Source organism: Penicilliopsis zonata (assembly GCF_001890105.1).
Source record: "Penicilliopsis zonata CBS 506.65 unplaced genomic scaffold ASPZOscaffold_6, whole genome shotgun sequence".
Lineage (NCBI taxonomy): Eukaryota > Fungi > Ascomycota > Eurotiomycetes > Eurotiales > Aspergillaceae > Penicilliopsis > Penicilliopsis zonata.
The window spans coordinates 1,378,308-1,402,496 of record NW_019208916.1 but is presented as its reverse complement, the minus strand read 5'-3'; the positions used below and the strand labels follow the sequence as shown (position 1 = coordinate 1,402,496).

Genomic DNA, 24,189 nt, shown 5'->3' with positions numbered 1-24,189 from the left:
ACCTGGCGTCTGTTCCAGATGCAGCTCGCATGGCGGCCATCGGATCTTTCAAGCAATTGCGATAACGGTTCACTAGAAACATGACAGTTTCCAAATGTCCGTTCCTTGCGGCCTCTTGGAAGACCTCATCGGTGATCATGTCGTCCGATTTACTGTCTTTCAGCAGGATGAACAGGATCTTTGCTCCATCTTTACATCTGGCAGCGGCTCTGACGACCTCCTGTGTCGGCATTATCGGTTCCTCCATCTTATCCAGAAGGAATTCCACCATCCTAACGCTGTTCTCAGCCGCTGCTGCCATCAGACGAGGGGTGATGGGTAGCTGGCGAGAGCCCCGGGCAATGATCCTCTGAACGTAGTACGCGTCTTGCGCATATCTGAGAGCCCCGTGCAAAACATCCTCGGTGATATGATCTGCGGGGGTCAGATCCAGCAAGATATCAAACAGTCTTCGAGAAGAGTCGCTGCAAGCAAATATTAAAGGCGGATGCCCGTTCCGATCGCCGCTCAGAGAGTCCACGCCGTGCAAAAGAAGCAGCCGTAGCAGGCTGCAACTACACGACTCGACGGCGTAGAAGAGTGCGGTGCGGCCCTCATTGTCGCGGACATGCGGATCGGCTCCATGTTTAAGCAAAATCTCGGTGCTGCGATGGCCTCTCCTCTTATGGATTGGCCTTCTCCTCCGTCTTTCGCTGTCTGTGATGTGGCGTTTCGAGAGAATGGTGGTGTAGAATAACGGGGTCCATCCTTTATTATCTGCGCAGTTCACATCGACGGCCTCCTTCTGCGTGAGCAACAGAGCGAGACACGAGGAGGATATTGGTTCAGCAGCGTAGGACAATGCACTGCGCCCGTTGACGTCTGGGAGATCGAGGTTATCCATTCCCAACTCTAGAACTCGACGAAGCAACGAATTGCTCCCACTGCGGGCGGCGTAGCTGACGCTGCTGCGACCGAATCGATCAAGCGAGCCCATTGAGTCCCCATGGCTCATGAAGAGGTCGACCATCGCCGTATTGCCTCGTTCCAGAGCATACGAGACGGGCGTTCGACCATTCATCTCCGTGTAGGAGACCTTGACCATGTTATTCGCGCCATGGTCTGCTGCATAAGTCAACAGCAGCTGTGCGATAGGAACGTGTCCATGCTCTGCAGCATATGAAAGAGGCGTTCGACCATCCTCGTCGCGACAATGGACGTCAATACCCCTTTTCTCGCCGAGCGCAAGCAACAACTTCACCAAGGCTTCATTGGACCAGCGGGCCGCGTAGTGTAGAGGCGTTCGACCGGTTCTGTCCCGTACAGCTGGGCAAGCGCCCCTGTCGAGCAGCAGGTTAAGCACCGCAAGATCAGGACTCTTCTGGTTAACAGCATAGGCAAAGGGAGTCCGGCCATCGTGGTCTGGTCTATCCAGATCTATCTCAAACTGCAACAGGGTTTGAAGTACCTCCATGTGGCCGGTTTTAAAGGCTGCATAGAATAGAGCTGTGCGGCCATGATCATCCTGCAGATCGACCCGAGCTCCACGGCTTATATGATTTAAAGGAGTGGGTTTGTCTCCCCGTTGAATGGATGCGATCAGCGGCGTCTTGCCCCGGTAGTCCTGGGCGTTGATATCTGCGCCTCTGGCACACAGAAGATCCAGCACCTTCACATAATCCGTCAGATGGAGAGCTGTCTGGCCACAGGCGTTCCTTGCCTTCACGTCTGCGCCATACCCAAGCAACATCTTGACATCTTCTCTCACATATTTTGATCGCAAAGCACAGTGAAGAGGCGTATTTCCATCCCGATCGATTGCATTGACATTGGCGCCGGAGTCAAGAAGCAACTCCACAATGCGCTTGAGTGCCTGATGTCTTATCCATGAACTCTCCGTCCATCTAAAGACGGAATATCGACTGTCTAGCGCACAGGAGAGCGGAGAAAGCCCCTTGGTGCTGAGATCAGTGGCGGAGCCCATGGTGGTCAACAGCCACCGGACTGGCTCTTTATTGGTTATCCTGGCTACATAGCAAAGTGTGTCGGTCATCAAATCCTTGATGCGGTGGCTGTTCTTGCCCGCATCGACGTATTTGCTCAAGATGACGTGGAAGATGGCGAATTTTTGCTCTTTTAACGCCGCGGAAAGTGCCGTTTCTCCATCGATATTCCTGTGGAAGACATCACCTCCATTTTCAATCAGCCATTTGACAACTTCTTCTCGATCGTGAGTGATGGCAAAGTAAAGAGGACTGTCCAGGTCAAAATCTGGCCGGTTGACGTCCGCCCCGGCTGCCACCAGAACCTGAATCGTCTTCACGGAGCCCCTGGAGGCAGCGTACGAGACGGCTGTTCGACCTTCAACACACTGGGACTGGATATCGACACTGCCAGTGCTGAGAAGAAGTGACACAACCGCGTCATGGCCCTCCTCGGCTGCAAGTGAGAGCGGAGTGCGGCCATCTTCATCCCTGGGGTCGATCTTTGAATGCGCTTCGATCAAAAGACAGACAATCTCCAAGTTTCCCTCCCTCGCAGCCCAGTGCAGAGGGGTTTGCATCCGTTCTGTGACTGCATCCAGAGACGCGCCTCTGTCGATCAACCTGCGTGCCGCCGCAGAATAACCACAATCTGCGAGAATGTGAAGACCAGTGATAGCTTTCATGTCGTACCCCAAACCTAACTTTTCAATCCCTTGATATGCTATATTGGCGATCCTCAGAAGCAAGTCCCTGTTGTCGACCAGTTGCACCGCTTGGTCGACAAGATTGGCGTCCGATGAGGCAGCTGCATGGCGGGCCCAGTTATGAGCGGCGTACTCCATGAGGGGCTTATCCGATGTGACCAAGTCTGTATCATCGTTGTCGGACTCTGCATCTCTAAAGGAGTCAAAGGAGACATATACCATGCAACATCGTGCTAGATATGTATCCAGGTCGGGAAGAAAACGGTGGAGATGGCGGACAAAGTATTCTTGTATCGTGAAATGGGCCAGTCCTACGAGCTTGGAGTCGCGTTCCACGGTAACCAGACCGGCGCAGACGGAAATAATGTCTCCCATTTCTGGAACGTTGTCTTCATCGAATTCGGTCATATCCTCTTCGACAGAGAGGGCGTGTTGCAGCTCGAGGATGTTCAGACGTCGTTTGGCGCAGACCACCCAGGCAAGCGTCTGCAGGGCGAGGGTGCGAGAGGACTCAACCTGGGACTTGATACGATCCATCGCCATGTCATATGCCTGGTCATAAGCATCCGAGCCCGTGGGGAGGGATTCCAAGATCTTGCGAATCGCACGGGCGGAACGTGCTCCCTTGAGGGAATCGAAATGGAGATGGGCGAGGAGAAACCTATAAGCTGTGAGTACAAGGTCTTTTATAAGATATTCAACTCGTACATTCCATCCACGACTTTCAAGATTTGCTCTGTGATCTCACGCTGGAGGTCAGGTCGCGAAGTCACACAGGAGGGAAGCTGACTGATGTTCGCTTCAAGGAACCGTCTGATATCCTCATCGTGAGCCCGAATAGTCATGGAGACGCTGTTCGCTGCATCCTGGAAGTGGGCTTCAATATCCGGAATCTGTCGTGAAGTGGTAAAGATGTTGGTTTGTGTTTGAGACTGGATGCGAAAGAGCGCCGACAGCAGCTTTCCAAGCTCCCACCGATCATTATGTTCATCCAAGGCATCCAGAATGATGAAGACGGTTGAATATCCATTTAACAGAGACTGGAGCGTCTTTTCCAGAGTATCTACAGAAGGCCACGCCTTTTGAGCGTTGTAGGTGGCGTAGACAGCCTTGACACTCTCTGGAATAGGCTCTGAAGAGGGGACGAGCTGCTTGATGAGGTTGAGCAGGATGTTGACCGTCTTCTGCTCCTCTCTCTGGCTATGTTCCACATACACAAATGCCAATCCGTATTGTGGATCATGGGAGATCATATCCGTGAGATGTTGAATCACCACTGCCGTCAGGACCGTCTTGCCAGCGCCAGGCATTCCAGTGCAAAAGAGCGTCTGTCGGCTGCCCTTGATCCATGTCTGGAACTCTGGAGACTCGAGCATCCATCCGCCAGTGCCAGTTTCGTGTTTTTCGAGAGCGTCTCGATGGCGCGCGGAATAATCGATCGGACTGAGGGCGTTCAGGATCTTGTCTTTCTCTTCTTGCTCCTCCTGCCGCAGGTGTCGGTCATTTATGCCCTCTGCAAGAGATAGAATCTTCCTGTTGGATTCCTCTGCGGCTGTGTGATGCAACTCGTTGTTAAAGGCTTGTAACAGCCCGACATGAGATATCATCCGCAGCCTCAGATCCTGGATTTCTTTCGGTTCAAGCGTGAGTCGTTTCCAGACTCGTTTCGCCTTGATTGAAAGACTCTTCTTCCCATCTTTCTGCTCTCCCAGTTCTTGGTATTTGTCCAAAGTGTGGTCCAGTGTATCCAAAACCTCCTTGCATCCGTGCAGGATACCTTTTAGATTGTCCTCTTGCTCCGTGGAGAGCAAATACTGGGAGATATTCGTAAAGGTCGTGGCATAGACCTTTTGGAAGCTCTGTACTCTGGTTTGTTAGCGTATAAAAGGAGAATAGGATCAGGTATGTTCACTCTGCAGAGATCGCCTTGAACTGGTCTGGCGCCTCTCGGAATCGCTCCTGAAGCTTGACAGCCAGCTGGATGCCAGCGAGGATATCCCCCGCTCCCCAACCAAAGCCCATGGCGAGGCTAAGATAGTAAAGCGAGCGAGCGGAAGTGGAATGAGATGGACAGAGATGAGAAACTGAAGGGGACGAGGGCTGAGAGCTGAGAGCTGAGAGCGGGGTTGAGGCTGCATCTCAAGGATCTGTCAGTCTCAGCCTTGCATGCGCTAGTTCAGGCCAATCAATCATCAGCCTTGTCTCTTATTAGATCTATCCATCTCATTTCTGAATGAAGAGTTTAGAAGAGAGAAAGAATATAGTAGAGAAGGTTAGGTAGAGAGAGAGAAAGCAGGTGAATCCAGTTAGATAAACTTATAGTAGAGAATAATATGCTAATAGTCATTTTTACTTATAGATAATAGTATTTAAACTAAAGATTTATCCTTCTCCTTAATACTTCTCAATATCAGCCATTTACTGAGATCATTACCTAGAGATATCACCCTAATTTCACCAGTGATGTTGAGAATAGTCTTATATTAATAACTATTTTATAGTTATACCATTAGCCTTATGCTAATCAGTATACTCATTAAGAAGTATTATTTACTATATTTAACTTTCTATTATACTATACAACTCAAGTATATTTTAACTAATAATGTATAAAGTTAACTTATAACCTAAAGCTAGTGATGACGTGACTATCATGACACTCCCACACGAACCGCATCGCCACCGGCGGTCTAGACTCCCTGGTATATTAATAAGAATCAGAATACGCCTTGTGGTATACTCAAAGATAAAATAAAATGTCTTCTCGAGACCCCCAACAGAGCCAGTGCTGGATCATCGGCGGCGGCGTTGCCTGCCTGGCCGCCGCCGTGCATCTGCTCGAGACGGGCATTCCAGGCCCCAATATCCATTTCATCGAGATCATCTCCTCGGAGCGCGACAAGCAGCAGCGTCTGTCTTCCTTTGGCAATGCCGTCGACGGGTATTCCATCCATGCGGGACTGCAGCCAGACTTCCACGGACAGTGTATGCGCGATCTCCTCCGTCTGGTGCCTTCTGATCCCGCCCATCCGAGAGAATCTCTCTATGAGACTCTGCAGACAGAATGGAGGCAGGCAGAGACATCTTCTTCTCAAACCCCCACGCGACTGCTTCAACACGGCCAACGCAGCCATCTCCACCACTTTGACCTCAAGCTGCAGGACCGGCTCGACCTGGCGCGCATCATGATGGTGGCAGAAGACAGTCTGGCCGACCAGAGCATCCGGCAGCTGTTCGACAGCCGTTTCTTTGCGTCCACCTTTTGGATCTTCTGGTCCACAACGTACCTCTCCCTGCTCCCTCCCTCCGCTCCCTCCCTTCCTGCTCTCATTGATCGGCCTCCAGGTTCGCCCTCCAGCCGTGGCACAGCGCCAAAGAGCTCCGGCGCCATCTGTGCAAGCACCTGCCCGACATCCAGGAGATCAACGACTCGCAGATCTTCGGCCGGCTGCAGATGCGCTTCTTCGACGCCGTCGTCCGTCCCCTCCGCCGGTATCTCGCGGCGAGGCAAGTCGATTTCTGGCCTGAGGCCGCCACTCACGTGTCTCGCTTAGTCATGGACAACAGTCACGTGGTGCTGACTCAGCTGGAGATATCCCAGGCGAAAGAAACCACCACCATCTCTCTCGGGCCTCACGACGTCTGCATCCTCAACCCAGGCCCGATCGCCTCAACCGTAGCCCTGGGCAGTCATTTTGCTCGGCCAGACGTGCATCAACAGACCATCAGCCGCCCCGACAGCCGCGACTGGTCGCTCTGGTACCTGCTCGCGGCGGAGAGTCCCCGGTTCGGCAACCCGGCCAACTTCATCGGACGCGTGGGCGAGTCGCGGCTCGTCACTTTTACCGTGACGCTGCGCAGCCCGCTGTTCCTGCAGCATTATGTCGCGCTGACGGGGAACCAGCCCGGCGCGGGGGGCGCGATGTGCACGTTGGGCGACAGCCGGTGGTGTCTGAGCGTGAATGTGCCTCGGCAGCCGGTCTTCGATGACCAGCCAGCCAATGTACAGGTGATCTGGGGGTACGGACTCAACGCCCAGGAAGAGGGAACCCTCGTCCACAAGGGAATGGCAGAGTGTACGGGGGAAGAGATCCTCTCGGAGCTGCTCGTCCATCTGCAGGTTCCGAGTGACGCCCAGCAAGAGATCCTCGCTTCCTCCGTGTGTGTGCCCTGCGTGATGCCCTATGCTACGGCCGCCATGCTCACCCGCGTCAAGGGGGACCGGCCTGATACGCTCGTCCCGGGGGGGAATGTCGCTCTCGTCGGTCAGTTCGTGGAGCTGCCCGATGAACCGGCGTTTAGCATGGAGTATAATGTGCGAGGGGCGCAGCTGGCTGTCTCGCAGCTGATGCAGACGCCTGCGCCGAGGAAGGCCATGCGGAACCGTCTTTTTGATGTGTTTGATATCCTGGCGTAGTTCTTCACAGTATGATCTGTAGTGATGCGTCTGTTTCTTGCCTACTTGCACTACTAACTGTATAGATAAAAGCTACTACCTGCCTTGAACTATCATCAATTCATTTTCTATTATATGAGTACTAGAAGTATACTAATTACTCGCTACTCGCGCACCGGACAACATGATCGACGTGTCAATGGTCGCCCCGTCAATAAAGTCGTTCATGATGACGATGTTCCTCTCCGCCTGGAGACGCTCCAAGGCATGCTCTCTGATCCACGGCAGGGTCTGCCTGTCGAGATTGCCCTTGGTGGAGGTCAGACACGAGCTGGCCGCATGCGCCGAGAGCACACTGTAGACCATGACCTCCTTGATGGACTGCGAGGTCGCCTGGCACTGCAGCACGGTGAGGTCGGAGGCCAGCTGGCCCTCGGTCGTCATGGACTCGAAGCGGGCGAGGATCGGGGCCGCGCTGAGGGTCGCATACGCCTCGGCGGTCCAGCTGTCGTATTTCTCGGCTTCCACCACGACAATCAGCCTGGTCCCCGTGCGGCGCAGCTCGTCGATCGGCTGCTGGAAGCAGTCGCGCGAGCCCCAGGTGAGAACGTGGGAGACGGCCTCGCCGCAGGCCTCGCCCAGCAGGTTGGACAGCTCCTCGGCGGTCGGGCGTTTGCACTCCGCCACGATGTTGTCCCAGCGGATATGGAGGGTGACGATCTCGGTCGGGTGGGCGTCGAGAAAGGCGACCTGCTCGCGCAGGAACTCGTCAAACGCCAGGCCCGGGATGCACGCATGCTGGAAGTAGAACGTGTCGCGCAGCCCGGACACCTGCTGGAACATGGGCAGCAGCTTGGCCGGGCGGAACTCAAAGTACCGCGCCCCCATGGCCAGCATGATCGAGACGGTCTTCTTCTGCGTGATCGACAGGCCGTACACGATGTACGGCAGTTTGCTCATCAGGAAGTGGTCGGGGATATGGTTGATGTGCACCAGCGACGGCACCATCTTGCGCACCGCGGCGAGCATGTCCGTGTCCAGATGCTGGAACACCGCATCGCACGACGCCATGCTGTTCATCCCGTTGTCGTGCGGCGCCGCCAGCACAAACCGTGTGAACGGCTTCTGCGCCGCCGCCGACCCGGGCGGCGCCACGCTGCCCATCCACGCTGCGTTTGCCCGTGAACAGATCGTCACGTAGCACTGGTGCCGGTCGGGGAGGCCGACCTCCCCATGGCCCGCGGCGTAGAAGCCGTACGTGATGATCGCGTCTTCCGTCACCACCGGGTGGAAATCCTGCGTCGCGATCATCGTTCCCCCCTCGATCTTGCCTGTCAGGGCGTTCACCTCGTTGTAGTGGCTCGCCACCGGCTGCCCGTACCGAAACACCGTCCATTCGAACCGGCCCGTGAAGTTCTCCAGCCCCGCGACGTGCCTCGATTCCACCTCCAGATGGCGCTGCGTGAAGTTGTGCGACGCGTTGTGCAGCACTTGAGTCTGGGGGACCGAGAAGCCCACCTCGTACCCTTCCACGCCAACATAGCTGTACACGCTGATTCCTTTGCTCGGCATTTTGTGAGATGTACAGAGTATGAAAGTGATGGTGGTGAGTTGATGTTCATGAACTGTTGTCGTGCTTACGCGTCCCACAATCGCCACTAAATCTTTGGCTTTTCCTATCTGGCTTTAGTTTAACTTAGTAATTCTTATATTATACTCTGTATAGGTGCTGGCTCCAAAGGGTCTAAAGGATCATCGTTGTTGAAAATTGCCGATCCTGGGCCTTGTAGAAGAATAATGGAGAATGGAATAATAGTTTCACTTGAAAACCACCTCAAAGAACAATAAAAGTATTCTAGTGTCTATTTGAATAAACCAACTCCTACATCTGATCAAGTCTCTATCTATACTGACTGAAGGAAGCCCTTACTCTAATTGCTAGAATAGAGTTGAAATAGAGAATATGGAGTACTCTTGCAACATGATTAGTCTATATTATATGATATATAGCAATAACACTATACTCTGCACTGCCAAATAAACACCCTAATTAAGGAGAAAGCTAGTGATAGAACATACCCCAATACAACTAGCAAACTAAGAGACTAAATAATTCCTTTATCTAGAGGTTTCACCCTCAGCGCAGCTTCTGTCAGGTTGCTGAGTTCAGCATGTAGCTTGAAGGAATAATATATCCATCCTTTCAAAGACGTAGAATAGATGAGAAGTAAAAATGCCTCGGCTCTATTCAATCAGCGTTACCCTAGGAAGGGTAGGAATATTCTAGTGATGTTAGTCTCTTGGCATAGTCTAGGTGTCAGCAAATAGGCTTGAATTATCAAATTAGGCTAGACTATGGCCATTATTAAAATTAATGGCAAGGGTTGACAGCTTAAGATGTCTGCTCTGGTGGCAGTCCTGTTGATATAGTATACTTTCTAACCTTTATGTCATTAATCCTCTATATACTTATAATCACTTATAAAGATAGTGTGGGCTTATATTGATGTGTGATTATATTAACCTCTTAATAATCCTATATACTCTCATGACTGCTACTTCTGCTCTATACATACTAGTATAATCCACCTTATTAATATTATGCCATTAATCTGCCGAGAGAACTCTTTAGACCTTGCGAGCCTGTGCTCCAGTCTGTCAGTCTGATTTGCTCCTGATAAAATTAAGAAATGGTTTAATATAACGGACCTCCTTTTGGGCCAATCAAACTGACCAGCCAACCACGTGTTGCATGTGATTATGCAGGCACAGAGTAGAGTATAAAGTACTCCGTATAAAACTTGAAGATATAAAGATAGACGGATTCGACCTATACAGCTCCGTTGTACAGGTTCTCAATAAGGTCAACAACAGCAAGATGAAGGCCTCCCCTCTTGCCCTCCTCGCCGCCAGCGTGGTTCGCGCCCAGGTCGAAGCCCCTCTGGCCCCTGCCGACGATGTCGTCTTCCCTTCCGCCTCCAATTCGGACAACCCATTGATCTACTCGGGAGGAAATACTCCCTACTGGGCGGGTACTTATAATCTTGACATTCTATATCATTCTCCCTCTAACAGCTGCAGGTCCTAATACCTTTGGCATCGACTCGGACGTCCCTGACCAATGTACCGTCCAGCAGGCGGCATACGTGGTGCGCCACGGCAGTCGGTAAATAACATCACTCGTGTCTGTTTATTGATTTCCTTTATTGATAGAAAAAGCTTCCCTGATAGCGGCTCATACGGCGACTGGGTCGAGATCTACGACAAGATCCAGATCGCAGTCAAGGGCTCCGGGTTCGCCGCCCGCGACGCCCTCTCCTTCATCGCCGACTGGGAGCCCGTCCTCACCGACACAGCCCTGCAGATGTCGCAGGAGAGCCGGACGGGGTGGAAGGAGGCCACCGATCTGGGATACCAGCTGCGGTCGCGCTATCCGACCTTCTACACCGACGGCGAGCCCTTCTACATCTGGGCAAACCAGTATGCGTCGCCCATCAACGAGTCGCGCGTCGTGCAGACCGCGCGGGCGTTTGCCTGGGGATATCTGTACGAGTTTGCCGAGGCGTACGGCACGGTGGTCAGCGTCAACTCGACAGGGTCTGTCAGCGCCATTGGCAACTCCCTGGGGCCGTCTGATAGCTGTCCCTTGTACGCTGCCACTTCTAGCGGGGGAGACAACGTTACGGATTGTACGTAACCCTAACCCTAGTATAACCCTAAACCCTAAACCCTAACCCTAAACCCTAAGCCGTTACTAACCTTCTTTCTACAGTCGATGCAACCTGGCTGCCTGCCACGACGGCGCGAGTGAACAAGCTGGTCAGCGGCAATCTGACCTTCTCCGAGACGGACGTCACCTTCTTCCCGTACCTGTGCGCGTACGAGTCGCAGATCCTCGGCCGGTTGAGTCCCTGGTGCGACGTCTTCACCCAGGACGAGCTGAAGAACTACGCCTACTCGCAGGATCTGGCGTACTTCTACGAGGTCGGCCCTGGCTCCGTCGGCCCGGCCAAGACGCTCTTCCTCCCCTTCCTGAACAGTCTGATGGAACTGTTCACCAAGGGACCGGGTCAGGTCGGCACAGGACCCAACGGCACGCAGTTCAACGTTCCCAACCTGATCATGGCGTTCCTCAATGACGACCAGATCGCCGAGATGACCGCTGCCATGGGCATCTTCGAGGCCGAGGGATTCCTGCCGGACGACCACATCCCCACCGACCATCTCTACCAGGTCGCCCATTTCATCACCATGCGGGGAACCGTTGCTTTTGAAATCCTCAACTGTACCGAGTCCGAGAGCAAGAGCGGCAAAGAAGAAGAAAACGATGCCTATCTTCGTCTCCGCTTCAACGATGCCGTCTGGCCTCTCCCCTTCTGCCAGTCCGGCCCAGGCAAGTCGTGTCTGCTCTCCGAATACACCCAATACATTTCCGAAAAGAACAAAGCCGCCGGTAACTTCATCGACTACTGCAATGTCACCGAGGCGGGCCATCCTGAGACCGTCGGGGGAGCCACCTTCTTCACCGACCTGTCCCTTGACTATCTCACCTTTTTGACTCCGGGGGGGGCTATTAAGGCGTAATTCTATACCTATGTAGTATGACTGTAATATTAATGTATTTAATATTGAATATTATATTAAATAATACTTGATTGTATAGTGGTTCGGACTCTCCGTTATTCCCCGCAACACGGAGATACGCAGATACAGATACGCGAGATTCGCGAGGGAACAAGATAGAAATGAATAGAAAAAGAATACAATTATGAGAATAGATGTATGGAAATAATAATCTATTGACTGTTGTATAGAATTAATTGTTCACAGGAGCAAAAGCAACAACCAGTCCCGGCGCTGTCGGACTGTTGGCAGCCTTCGCCTTGGGCAAGAAGGCCGCATGCGCCTCATCTTTCTGGTGGTAATAATCGCAGTCTTCCTTGCTGGCGAATTCCACCACGAAAACAGCGTCCACGTCGTTGTGCCAGGGGAAGGTCCGTTGGGGGAAGCCGTGGCGGATGGCCTGTTTGTCAGTAAAGGAGACCACAAAGGGTATTCTGAGCCTACCAGAATATATTCCTTGCCATCTCTAAGACATTTGTGCTTCAAGGCCAGGAAGGAGTCGATCACATCCTGCCTGTCTGCATCAGAAATGTCCTCGCGGAACTTGAAGCCAACTGGAGAGTCGAGTTAGAGTGCAGTCGAGGGTAAGCAGTACTTATAGTCGAGAGTTGGCAGTACTTACCAATATGAATATAGCCTGCCATTTCGAGTATATAATATGTGTGTAGTATGTATTGATCTCTAAGAGTGATGAAATCAAGATGGTATTTATATGTCTGACGCCGGTACCGGCTACCCCGCTGAGCTTACTCAGGTACTAACCTTGAATGTAGAGCACAATATACAGAAATACTGTCCATTACCTCTTCATTCTAGCTATCAATATCAAGAGACTCGCAGTAGACCTATCTGGTCTTGAAGGCATCGAATATATAAACCCTATGCTTTAAATGCATAATATACTTTGATTTAGAATCATACACTTATAGTTTGGCACATCCCAGCCGTCATAATGACAGTAAACAATTGACTGAACTACTGACACCCGGAGTAAAACAATGTCCTGTTTCCTCAACAGTGGCCGCCACGCAAGGACTCCTTCAGGCCTAGTATTGAGAGTTTTGTCTAGGATATGATTGCTGTTCCCTTCAAGTGGATATAGTGAGTCGATATGGGCATTTACATGATTTTGAAGCTACTACCATTTCATTCCTGTATTTGCAAACTCAACAATATCACCCTGATCAGCGCTTTGTCCTAGGCTATAATATAGAGTACTGCTGTCAGCGTTGGTTGCTAAGCATTTCTGGCATACCGGAGACTACTGGCCTCTTCACCACATTTAGATCTTTGGCAGCATGATTAATTACCATGCAAGGGTGATGTATAGCCTTAGCTTTATAAAACCATATGTGCCATTATTAATCATATGATTGAGTGGTGTGTTTCCCTAAAGAAGTGGCATTTATACTGTTATCAGCATTTTTAGATACCACACAACATTAGCTTACTACATCACTGTGTTTTCCCACTCGGCCCTATTGAATCTATATTCTACGATTCTCCGGCTCTGGCTTTAAGACTATACAGGTAGGGATGAGAAAAGCAATCAGAATGATACTTTCAGCGTTTATAGTCTACTCCATGTCTATGTTTATATAGTCTTGAAGATATACTAATTAGTCTATTAAATGATTATCATGCCTAGGCTCTATTATAACCTGACCTGAGATGAGGTCTACCATTTTATCTACTATAGCTAAAGGAATCATGCCTGCTATGACATCTTGTTATTCCTATCCTTATTGATCTTGTTTCTAGTATACTCGCTTAAAGATATATCCCAATAGCAAGAATAGCTTAGAGGTTACCAACGTCTGTACTATGCAGTCATAAATATATCTAGATGCTGAGTGTACTATTTGTGCGACTTATCAGTACTATCATAGATCCCTTGTTGTCACGGCTAATCAGATGGAATATATTAGACTATCCTGGAATATACCTTTTCCCTACTGGTAGCCTTGAGCTTTGGAGATTAGCGCACTCTATTCTTATTTCTATTCTTATATTCTCGAGTACTATTATTATAATAGTTATATTAGCATTCCGTTATTCTGCAGCCTATTATGCTATTTCCATTTTCTAGTACTCGTTGGATATCTCGCACTCCATAATTAATATGAGATCTACATTGCAATTTTTAGGCAATTTCTAGAGTCTTTCTTTTCTAGCTCACACTTGCATTAGCTCTATCAACTTAGAAGTAATACCCTTAAATGCCACCCGAACCCGAACCCGAGAGATCGGCATGCCCTGCAACAGGCTAGCGGATCATCCAAGGAGGTTTCAACAAGCATCTTGAGGCACGATTAAGGTTGAGTGTAAGTGTTGGATATCAACCATTTTTGGGTAGGCAGAACAATTCCTTCTATAAAACACTCTCCCATCTTCAACATCAACATCAACATCAACATCAACATCAACATCAACACATCACCTTCAACTCCACTCATCATATCAACAACCCCATAAAATGGCCTGCGATTTATATCCCTACACGCCCAGCATGGCCATGGCAGCCATTGCCGTCGTTCTCTTTTCAGGCCTGACTGCCGTCCACAGCTTCCGCATGATCACCACCCGCACATGGGACAGCATCTTCTTTGTTCTCGGTGGCTTATGTAAGTTCTCATCATATTTCTTGCTTGATTGATATTGATGCTGATCGATTGCAGGCGAACTGGGTGGCTTCGCTTCTCGACTGGTGAGCAGCGAGGATGTATGCAATGTCGCGGCGTACCGCGCCCAAAGCGTGCTGCTGCTGCTGGGCCCGAGTCTGTTCATGTTCTCGGTGAATCTGACCCAGACGGAGTTTGCGCGCGCGCTCGACGCCGGACGATTCTGCTGGCTCCCCTTCCCCGCGCAGCGATGGGGATATCTGGGGGTGAACAGTGCGCTGCTGGTGGCGCAGGCGATGGGCGGGATCCTGACCGTGACGGCAACGGAAGTCTCGACGATCGCCGCGGCCACGAAGCTGACGGTGGCCATCTATGTCATCCAGATGGTGTTTTGGCTGTTCACGCTGGCCGAGAACATCGCCATGACCTTTCGGCTGGGCCGGCACCCAACAGAGGCCAGCAAGACGGTCACCTTCAACTGGAAGCTGTACAAGAACCTGTTCGGCCTGGCGGTGTCGATCATCGCGACGGGGCGCAACCTCATGCGCATGACCATGGCGGGCAATGTGGCCTTTCTTGTCGACAACGAGTGGGCGCTGTATGCCTTTGATGGCTTCCAGATGGTCGTCGTCCTGGGCGCCTGGACGATCTTTTATCTGCCGGAAAAGTGCACCTTCAAAGCCAGCCCGAATGGCCGCCAAAGTTATGTCAGGTTGGAACGGACCCGGCAGCAGCGACAGGAGCGCACCTTTTACGAGAATGACATGGCTTAGATTTATAGATTTCTTTTATATACTTGTATCTATTCAAAAAGTCATTCCTTGTCATAAGCATTAAGTATACCATTCACTGTATAATACCCATTGATCGACTGTAATTATCAGCTCAATGCTACTATGGGTGGATAAGAGTTTATTATATATGCTTCATGTCTTCTCTATGAATAAGCCTTGGCTATTTCCTACACAGAATGTGAAATCTAGCCAATACCCATGGGTTGCCGCCATTATATAGTAGCCTAACCCACATCTCCCTGATTATATCGCAATGCATAGACAAGGATTGCCTTTCACTCTAGCAGGGTGCCTTGATGAATCTTATCTTAGGTCGAAAATGCCAACCTCACAGTGTACAAGAACTCATGAATAATTGACCAAGTCATTAGCTTGACTAATAATGCTCAGACTATTTAAAAGGAGCATGATCGCGTAGGGACAAGAGACAAACCCTAACCCTAACCCTAAGTATTGTTTTTGATCTGGTATATAATACCAATATACTACTCCATACATACTGTAACTTGCAGATTTATCTATATACAAATACACGACCAATGCTATGCCAGACCATCTAGTTGACAGGCTTGAGAAAGACCTTTAAAGGCCCCTTCTGCCACATGAGGAAGTTCTTCTGCTGGATCCAGTCCTGCGACTCCTCGGCCAGCTTCAGATCGAAGTTGAACAGGATCAGGGCCAGGATGAGGCGCATCTCACTGTATGCGAGGCTAGAAAGTCAGCATGCTGCATTGAACTGGTGGTATTGAGGCTGTGTTCTTACTTTCTGCCCAGGCAGTTCCTCGGCCCGAAATGAAAGGGCTGGAAGGCATCTTTCCGATCATCAAACGGCGAGTCGGCCAGAAACCGTTCGGGATGGAAGGTTTCCGGGTCTTCAAAGTATTTCTCCCGATGGTACAATGCCCACTGGTGAATAGCACAGTTTGTCTGACAACAGTTAGTATATAAACCGTCAGCAAGATGGAGATCAACTTACGCCTTCAGGGATGAATTCGCCCATGATGGTGACACCCCCCTTGGGCGCCACACGAGGCAGACCGTTTGCAATAGGCGGATACATGCGCAGTCCCTCCTCAAGACAGGCCATCATGTACGTCAACCTGCCCACGCTGACGAGGTTGATCTCCTCCTGGCAGGTGAAGACGGAGCGCACTTCGGCGACGAGCTTCTTGTATGCGTCGGGGTTCTGGAGGAGGAGATACGTCACGCCGCTCAAGAGGGAGGCTGTCGTTTCCGAGCCGCCGATGATGAGGATTTCTGCATTGGAAATGATTTTATCCAGTCCGAGGTTCTTCGAAATTAGTATAAGCATAAGCATCAGTATAAATGTGGTTGTCTTACCAGCTCCTCTCGCTTCTTCAAAATACCCTCAATCAGATCTGAGCGCTCCTCCGCCTGGTTCAACCGCCGCATCATCTTCTCCCTGGTCTTCTTCTTGTGGTACTCGCGCGACTCCTTGAGCGACTTGGGCACGAGCGCCAAAAGAACGGTCTTGAGGAGCGGGAAGAAGGAGAGAGACTGGAAGATGGTGCCCAGTCGGCCGGCCTCGAAGATGCCCTTGATCCAGGAGTCGTAGTTGGAGCCCTCGAGACAGCCAAACGATTCCCCAAAGGCCAGATCGCCGATGATGTCAAAGGTGGTGAAGTTGTACCAGTCGGACATGACGACCGGGTGCCCGTCGGCCGAGTTCTCACGCAGCCGCTGCAGCAGGAGATGGACGTATTTGCGAATAATGGGTTCCTGGTCGCGCATCGACCGTTCCGAGAAGCCGTGCGCCATCGTGCGTCGCAGCCCTTTATGCGTGTGCTGGTCCTCGTTGGCGATGTGCAGCGGCTCGTCGACCACGCGGTAGAACCAATGCGCCTTCTCCAACTCGGGCTCCCCGTTCTTGTGGCCCATGATGCCCTTCCAGGCGTCTGGGTGGGAGAACGCCAGCTCGTCTGGGGCGATGCGCACGATGTCGCCGTATTTCCGGTGGAGATCGAGCATGTCAAAGGGCAGCGTGCCCTGGATGAGGCGGTAGCAGTAGGGGATGCGCGAGATGGCATGCGACACGGGGCCGGGGAAGCGAGACAATGGATGGAAGAAGATGTTGTATATCGTTTGGCAGATGAAATAACATAGTGTCTGAACATAGACTGGTAAGTGGTGTTTAGAAGTAGATAGAAGGATACATTATTCTTACCAAGGAGATGATGGCCAGCAGGCCAGATTTGATATCGAACATGATGTGATGATGATAGAACGTAGAGGATAAGGATAATGTATAGTGATGAAGCAATGAATATATAGATATGATGAAGCAATGAATATAGATACCTACAGATGAACACCAAGAGCCGAATACGACATGTCGATCAGGACTTTTAATTAGATTGGAAGACTAAATATGAACCTGATCCATAGTGATTTCCGAACCCGAATACGAGACATGACGTACAGCATAAGCATGCAGTTAAAAGAGGAAGATATAAAAGATGGCTGTATAGACTGTTAGCACTGTCTTGACATCAAGATGGAATCAAGCACAAGCACAATGGATGTCTTCTGGGAGGATCCGGTCGACCAGGATCCTGCCAACCCCATGAACTGGTCGGTGACGCGCAAATGGACCATCATTGCCGCTGTTTCCTTTACCACTTTCTTGACGTGAGTCTTGTCGAGCAGAGTTGAAAGCATCTACTGATCCTATAGACCCCTCGCATCGTCAATGTTCGCCCCCGGCGTCCCTCTGGTGATGGAGGAGTTCCACAGCAGCTCAACCACGCTGGCGACCTTTGTGGTCTCGGTCTACATCCTGGGCTTCGCCTTTGGCCCGCTGATCGTTGCCCCCTGGAGTGAATACAGCGGACGAGTCATCGTGTACAACACATGCAACCTCCTCTTCCTGATCTTCAACATCGCCAGCGCCCTGTCGCCCAATCTGGCCGCCCTGATCGTCTTCCGCTTCCTCGACGGCGTCGTCGGCGTCACCCCAACCACCATCGGCAGCGGCACCATCGCCGACCTGATGCCCCCGGAGAGCCGCGGCCGGGCGATGGCCTTTTGGTCTCTGGGGCCGCTCTTTGGGCCGATTGTCGGGCCGGTGGCGGGGGGGTTTCTTGTCGAAGCCACCAACTGGCGATGGGTGTTTTGGGTTCTCTCGATTGCCGTAAGTGTATTTGCCTTCACTTCCTATTGACGTCCTTATTGATAGATCCAGAGCGGCGTTGTGTCTACGGCCTTCTTCTTCATCGTGCCGGAAACAGACCCGGCGACGATTCTGCGCCGCAAGGCCGCAAGACTGCAGAAAGAAACTGGCGAGACGGCGTATAAATCCCGTCTGGACGACGGCATCCCCCCAAAGGAACGCTTCGTGCAGAGTCTGGTCCGGCCAACCCGCATGCTGCTGTTTTCCCCCATTGTGGCGGCCATGTGCGTCTACATCGCCATCCTGTACGGCCTGCTCTACATCCTCTTCACCACCTTCACCGAGGTCTTCGAGGGCCAGTACGGCTTCTCCTCGGGCGCCAGCGGACTGTCCTTCCTCGGCAGCGGGGTCGGCATGCTCGTCGGTCTCGTCTATTCCGGCACTCTCAGCGATAAAGGCATCAAACGCAAGCTGGAGAACAAGGAACCGTTGAAGCCGGAAGACCGGCTGCCTTCCTACATCACCCTCCCGGGGGCGTTGAGCATCCCCGTCGGCCTGTTCGTCTATGGCTGGTCGACAGACAAACACCTTCACTGGATTGTGCCCGAGATTGGCACCGCCATCACCGGCTACGGCATGATCGTCATCCTGATGGCGGTGCAGACCTACCTGGTCGACGCCTTTACCAAACACGCCGCCAGCGCCATTGCAGCCTGTACCGTTCTGCGCAGTCTGGCAGGCGGCTTCCTCCCTCTCTGTGGCCTGAAGCTGTACGATCGTCTGGGCTTGGGATGGGGGAATACCCTGCTTGGCTTTATCGCCCTGGGCATCTCGCCCATCCCGTTCATGTTCCAGGTTTTTGGCGAGCGGTTGAGGAAGAATTAGATACTTGGCATTATCAGTTCTCTACATGTTCACTGTTGTAACCCTAACCTAGAGCTCTGCTCATCCCATCCTGACATGACGATACTTACGAACCTGATCCAAGTTCTCTATATTCCCTATGGAATGATGTCTATAGCATTACTTAGGAGCGTACTAAGTATGTATGTAGTTTGTCTACCACTCTACTAATCGATTGACCAGCTTCCACTCCCCCCCCGATATATAAGCCAGAATGACCGAGGTGGGATTGGAGAGGTGCGTGTCGAGAAGGTAGACCTCCTGGATGCGTCTGTGCAAGGGAACAAACAGGTCTTCACCGTCAGGATTGATCCCCTCTTCCTCGAGAATCACCATTTCGGCGATTCTGCCCACCTGTCGGGGCTCCCACATGGCCTCCCTCGTTTCGGAGGCGAGAAGAAGATCGGCTGCTTTGCGGCGGGTGCGTGAATGGCGACATTTGCATGCGGTCAGATACAGCACCACCACGACGCCCATTTCAAGCGTAAAGGGCTTCCGGTCTGTTCCTGTCCCTTGGTGGACACTCTCGGCAAGACGCACGATATATTGAAAGTCCGGGATATAGGCGTCAAAGTCGAGGGGGCTCATGAACGTCGCCGAGGCCAGCCAGATGAGCAACGCCCGGTGATGCATGCGCATGATTGATACAGCTGTACTCGTACTCGTCTCGTCGGAGGCCGTGAGACGGTCAAAGACGAGGGACCATGTCAGCAGCTCGGTGGTGAGCAGCTGTTGCTGCTGGAAGACATCGGGCAACACGCCCTGGGCCCGGGCAACATGCACGAGACGAAACACGGCGCCCGTGATGCGGTCGAGCGCGAGCTGGGCATCGTGTAGATTGGCAAACGAACGGTCCGGTTGCTGGGTTCGCATGTGGGTGAACGGCGACAGTTCGCGGCCAAAGAAGGACAGCTGGATGTTCAGTCGAGCAAACAGCGGAGCCAGTTCGTCATGGATCACTCGCGTGTATTCGTCGGGCGCTGCCTGCTGGTTCTCCTGCTGGTTCTCCTGTCGGGACTGGCTGTCGAGGATAGTCAGGCCTGCCTGGACATGATCGACAGCTCGCTGGGTGTGGCCGAGCAGAGCTTCTAGGATGACGAACAGACAGCACGTCACCAGCACACAGAGGGTCGACGACCTCTTCTTCACCGGAAACATCAGATGCTGGATTGCCTTGTTGTACTGCTCCAGGATGAACTGTTCGTCTGCGCTCTCGCTTCTCGAGGCAGGGCTTTCTTCTCGTCGGCGATGCGCCGCACTGACGGCCGCCATCGCATGCCGGATCGAGGACTCCCTCCCACTCAGCTGCGGCAGTAGATAATCCCAGAACGGCGAGGAAATGTGTCCGGCCATGCGGGCCGACAGATGGCGACAGAATCGATCGACGCTCTCGCGTTCCAGCCGCGTGCCGGGGACGAGAATCAAGCGGCAGTCGTTTGCTATCCCTGGGAACGCCGTCGCCAGCACTGCAGGGGGATTCTTCTCCTTCTTCTGGCGCGGCGCAGGCTCAGGATAGCCGTCGCATGTCCGGCCGGTGCGTGTGCATTGCCCGCAGGCTGGTTTGGCCTCGTCGCACTTGACATGGCGGATCCTGGACTTGTTAGAGGGCGTTCTGCTTTCTAGAGGCATCACTTACTTGCAGGTCACACAGCCGGTGCGGACCTTTGGCCCTTTTGCTCGCGTTCGCTTCATGATGATGCATGAGAGGAATTGAAGGAAGCCTGTTATGACATCTTGGCTGATGTCAGCTCTACGGTGGGGTATAGAGCAGTTTGCGTAGTTATTATCATTATATTCTCTATATTATATTATATTCTCTATATTATTATATTATACTAATGTCTGGATGATGGTATGTATATACTTATGAATAGCCTAATGATTCACTATACTAATCCTATAATAAGAGATTAATATCTGTATAACAGAGTAATAAATTATAAATTGAATTATATGAGAGTAGTAAGTATATAAGTATATAATATAAGATAGTTAGTATATACTATAGTATAGATAGTCAGTATATACTATACAACTAGTATAGATAGTTAGTATATACTATACAACTATAGTATAGATAGTTAGTATATACTATATATACTACTATCTAAACCCTACAGATGATCTCTCCATGCAGACAAGAAAACCAGGCCTCCTCCTCCTCCCCCCACGCCTCCCATCCGGCGCTCAACTCGGCCAGTTCGTCTGCACTCGCCAGGCCATGCGCCTCTGCCGTCTGCGCCAGCGACGAGGCCACCGTCCGTTCCGCCCACAGGCCACTCCACCACTGGATCTCGTCGCGCGTCGCATAACACCAGGTGCTCGACGAGCAGGCCACGTCCGTCAGCCCGGCCTGGCGCGCCCACACATGGAGTCGTCGCCCGGCATGAGGCTCGCCGCCGTTGCGCCGCGCCACGGCCGCATACAGCTCCATCCAGCGGTCCAGCGGCGCCGAGCGCGGGTGGAAGATGAAGCCGCCGAAGTCGGCCTCCCGGACGGCCACCAGCCCGCCCCGTTGGGTGACGCGTTTCATCTCCCGCAGGATCGCCACGGGGTCGGCGACATGCTGCAGCATCTGGTGCACCAGCACGAGGTCGAAGGCGCCGTCGGCAAAGGGCAGCGCGTTGGCATCCCCCGTCGTGAAGGTGATGTTGCGCACTCCCCTGCTCTGCGCGAGGGCCCGCGCCTGCTCCAGCACGCTGCCCACGGCGTCGACGCCCGTGATGTGGCCCGACGGCACGTACGCCGCCAGGTCGACGGTGATGCTGCCCGGGCCGCACCCGAGATCGAGGATGCGCATCGCCGGCTGCACATGGGGGAGCACAAAGGCCACCGAGTTGCGTGCCGTGCGCCAGGTGTGGGCGCGCAGCACCGAGGGGTGATGTCCGTGGGTATACGTTGCTGATTCCATGAGCAATAAGGTAGAGGAATGAAGGATAAGGATTGAGGTCTAACTACGATCTAAGACGAAGAGGTGAATGAGTGACTCCGATGTCGGAATGCTAGTCTAGTGGATATAGAGATCTAACAGATATATAGAATATTATTATCATTAATTCCTATTATTATATTTATGAGTAGGCTTATTATAACCTATTGCCTAAAAGTTATTAGTTAATTAAATATAATCTATAATCCTATATTTTAAAGTATTTCTCTTATTCTTAATTATAATATTCATCTTATCTAGTTAATGCTGTCATGTGACTAAATGATATCTGTTATTAATATCACTCTAAGTATTATAACTCTATACACATATACCACTCTCTATACCACTATATATACTACATATATACTACTCTCTATACTATACATGGAGCTCCCCTTCTGGGATGACCAGCAACATATACGCGCCATGTCGCTCGACGTGACGCTGCGCATCGACGCGGCCCTCGACGCGACGAAACTGCGCTCTTCGCTGGAGAAGCTGCTGGCAACAGGCAACTGGCGTCGTCTCGGCGCGAGACTGAGGAAGAATGTAGCGTCTTGACAGTTTATCATCTCGTATACTGACGTCTAATCACATCTATACTGACGTTGTAGAACGGAAAACTTTGCTACCAGATTCCAGCAGAGTATACGCCCTCGCAACCAGGCGTGATCTTCACAACAGACCACCACGAGATCCCCTTTGTCCAGCATCCGCTCGCAGACAAGTTCCCCGTCGCGACAGAGACCCCGACCGTGTTCGACTCGCCCGCTGCCATCGCCACTCTCCTGCGTGCCGCCGACGCCCCCAGCAGACTGGCGGACTGGACGGAGACCGACCGGCCCCAGCTGGCGGTGCATGTCGTGCGCTTCACCGACACGACGCTGCTCACGCTGACATTCATGCACACGCTCACCGATGCCATGGGGCTGGCTGGGTTCCTGCATGCCTGGACGGCTGTCATGCGGGGAGAAGGCGTTCCGGATCTCTATCATGGCGATCCGTTGCAGAAGCAGTTGGAGATGGAGAAAGGGGAGGACTTCATCCATTCGTCTCGTCTGCTGCAGGGCTGGCGCTTCATGCTCTTTGTCTTTTGGTATATCTTCGAGCTATTCTGCTACCGCGACGAGATGCGCACCGTCTGCATTCCGGCGTCGTACGTCGACAGGCTGCGCAACGAAGCGCTCGCCCAACTCCCTCAATCGACCTTTGTCAGTCATGGAGATGTCCTTCTCGCCTGGTGGTTGGGGGTCGTCGTGCGTGCGCAGAACCTCTCCCCGTCCCAGCCCATCACGGTGATCAATGTCTTCGACGTGCGAGACATCCTGCAACATACACAACACACCCGTGTGCTTTCCAACATGACTCTCCCGTCTTATACCTTCCTTCGGGCGCGAGACTGCGAGACGCTGAGCCTGACGGCATGGAAAGTCAGACAGTCGCTGCTTGCTCACCGCACGACACCGCAGATCGAAGCCTCCTTCTACACGCAGAAACACTCTCTCCTGCGGACGGGCCATCTGCCGGTCTTTGGCGAACCGGGCATGTTCCTCTTTGCTGTGTCCAACTGGCACAAGGGAAGGCTGTTTGTCGATTTCTCAGCTGCTGCACAAGACACAGACGGTGCAAAGAAAGCAAAGACAGTCCAGGTCATCTGTTCCGGCACGGCAGATGGCTTCTCAGTCCGCAATGCTGGGCCGGTCATCGGCCAGGATCCCGACGGGAACTGGTGGTTGTCTTTTACCCTACGCAGGGAGACGTGGAGGAAGGTCGGACGCATCTTAAACACCGTCTAGTCGTCATTCACATTCACTGTCTACTTCTTAATCTCAAACGAATAGGATGGCCTCAAGTCATGGCTGACATAGTAGAGATCCCCCCCTCGTACTCCACTCGAAATGTATCTGCGTCTTGGTGATGTCGAGCGTGACGGACCCGTTGGTCGCCGTGAGGCTGTTGGCCCCCAGGAACTTGGTATACGCGCCCATCGAGACGCCGTAGTTGCAGTCGCCGAGAGCACTTAGTGCGTGTTGTTGCCCTCGTAGTGAACGAGACAGTGGTCGTGGCCGTTGAGCACGACGCCCCTCGTGCTGCCTGAATCGGCGGGCATCTATAATCCTCT

At 52.2% G+C, this 24,189-nt stretch overlaps 10 protein-coding genes across 10 annotated transcripts; 5 read left to right on the top strand and 5 right to left on the bottom strand.

Moving 5' to 3' along the window:
• Nucleotides 1-5,424: 5,424 nt before the first annotated feature.
• ASPZODRAFT_16027 (hypothetical protein) lies at nt 5,425-7,085 on the top strand (the record flags this gene model as incomplete). The annotated part of the gene is made up of 2 exons (XM_022726463.1): nt 5,425-5,951; nt 6,014-7,085. The coding sequence occupies 2 exons, from the start codon at nt 5,425-5,427 to the stop codon at nt 7,083-7,085; spliced, it is 1,599 nt and encodes a 532-aa protein (XP_022581857.1).
• Nucleotides 7,086-7,217: 132 nt separating this feature from the next.
• On the bottom strand, nt 7,218-8,636 carry ASPZODRAFT_65854 (hypothetical protein; the record flags this gene model as incomplete). Its single annotated transcript, XM_022729335.1, has 1 exon — nt 7,218-8,636. One exon carries the CDS (start codon nt 8,634-8,636, stop codon nt 7,218-7,220), a length of 1,419 nt encoding a protein of 472 aa, XP_022581856.1.
• Nucleotides 8,637-9,942: 1,306 nt separating this feature from the next.
• Nucleotides 9,943-11,648, top strand: ASPZODRAFT_16025 (hypothetical protein; the record flags this gene model as incomplete). Its single annotated transcript, XM_022726461.1, has 4 exons — nt 9,943-10,096; nt 10,146-10,230; nt 10,284-10,753; nt 10,837-11,648. 4 exons carry the CDS (start codon nt 9,943-9,945, stop codon nt 11,646-11,648), a joined length of 1,521 nt encoding a protein of 506 aa, XP_022581855.1.
• A 232-nt stretch (nt 11,649-11,880) lies between these two features.
• On the bottom strand, nt 11,881-12,331 carry ASPZODRAFT_142079 (hypothetical protein; the record flags this gene model as incomplete). The annotated part of the gene is made up of 3 exons (XM_022724817.1): nt 11,881-12,087; nt 12,132-12,241; nt 12,310-12,331. 3 exons carry the CDS (start codon nt 12,329-12,331, stop codon nt 11,881-11,883), a joined length of 339 nt encoding a protein of 112 aa, XP_022581854.1.
• Nucleotides 12,332-14,086: 1,755 nt separating this feature from the next.
• Nucleotides 14,087-15,087, top strand: ASPZODRAFT_96297 (hypothetical protein). Its single transcript, XM_022730527.1, has 2 exons — nt 14,087-14,311; nt 14,366-15,087. Exons 1-2 carry the CDS (start codon nt 14,164-14,166, stop codon nt 15,079-15,081), a joined length of 864 nt encoding a protein of 287 aa, XP_022581853.1. The 5' UTR covers nt 14,087-14,163; the 3' UTR covers nt 15,082-15,087.
• Nucleotides 15,088-15,658: 571 nt separating this feature from the next.
• ASPZODRAFT_16022 (hypothetical protein) lies at nt 15,659-17,329 on the bottom strand (the record flags this gene model as incomplete). The annotated part of the gene is made up of 5 exons (XM_022726457.1): nt 15,659-15,812; nt 15,866-16,029; nt 16,079-16,393; nt 16,444-17,229; nt 17,288-17,329. The coding sequence occupies 5 exons, from the start codon at nt 17,327-17,329 to the stop codon at nt 15,659-15,661; spliced, it is 1,461 nt and encodes a 486-aa protein (XP_022581852.1).
• Nucleotides 17,330-17,543: 214 nt separating this feature from the next.
• Nucleotides 17,544-19,117, top strand: ASPZODRAFT_2129058 (hypothetical protein; the record flags this gene model as incomplete). Its single annotated transcript, XM_022727824.1, has 3 exons — nt 17,544-17,751; nt 17,797-18,253; nt 18,299-19,117. Exons 1-3 carry the CDS (start codon nt 17,618-17,620, stop codon nt 19,115-19,117), a joined length of 1,410 nt encoding a protein of 469 aa, XP_022581851.1. The 5' UTR covers nt 17,544-17,617.
• Nucleotides 19,118-19,291: 174 nt separating this feature from the next.
• On the bottom strand, nt 19,292-20,827 carry ASPZODRAFT_16020 (hypothetical protein; the record flags this gene model as incomplete). Its single annotated transcript, XM_022726455.1, has 2 exons — nt 19,292-20,726; nt 20,772-20,827. The coding sequence occupies 2 exons, from the start codon at nt 20,825-20,827 to the stop codon at nt 19,292-19,294; spliced, it is 1,491 nt and encodes a 496-aa protein (XP_022581850.1).
• Nucleotides 20,828-21,112: 285 nt separating this feature from the next.
• Nucleotides 21,113-22,080, bottom strand: ASPZODRAFT_96289 (hypothetical protein). The gene has a single exon (XM_022730526.1). The coding sequence runs from the start codon at nt 22,044-22,046 to the stop codon at nt 21,243-21,245; it is 804 nt and encodes a 267-aa protein (XP_022581849.1). The 5' UTR covers nt 22,047-22,080; the 3' UTR covers nt 21,113-21,242.
• Nucleotides 22,081-22,451: 371 nt separating this feature from the next.
• ASPZODRAFT_142073 (hypothetical protein) lies at nt 22,452-23,863 on the top strand (the record flags this gene model as incomplete). The annotated part of the gene is made up of 2 exons (XM_022724816.1): nt 22,452-22,616; nt 22,682-23,863. The coding sequence occupies 2 exons, from the start codon at nt 22,452-22,454 to the stop codon at nt 23,861-23,863; spliced, it is 1,347 nt and encodes a 448-aa protein (XP_022581848.1).
• Nucleotides 23,864-24,189: the final 326 nt, after the last annotated feature.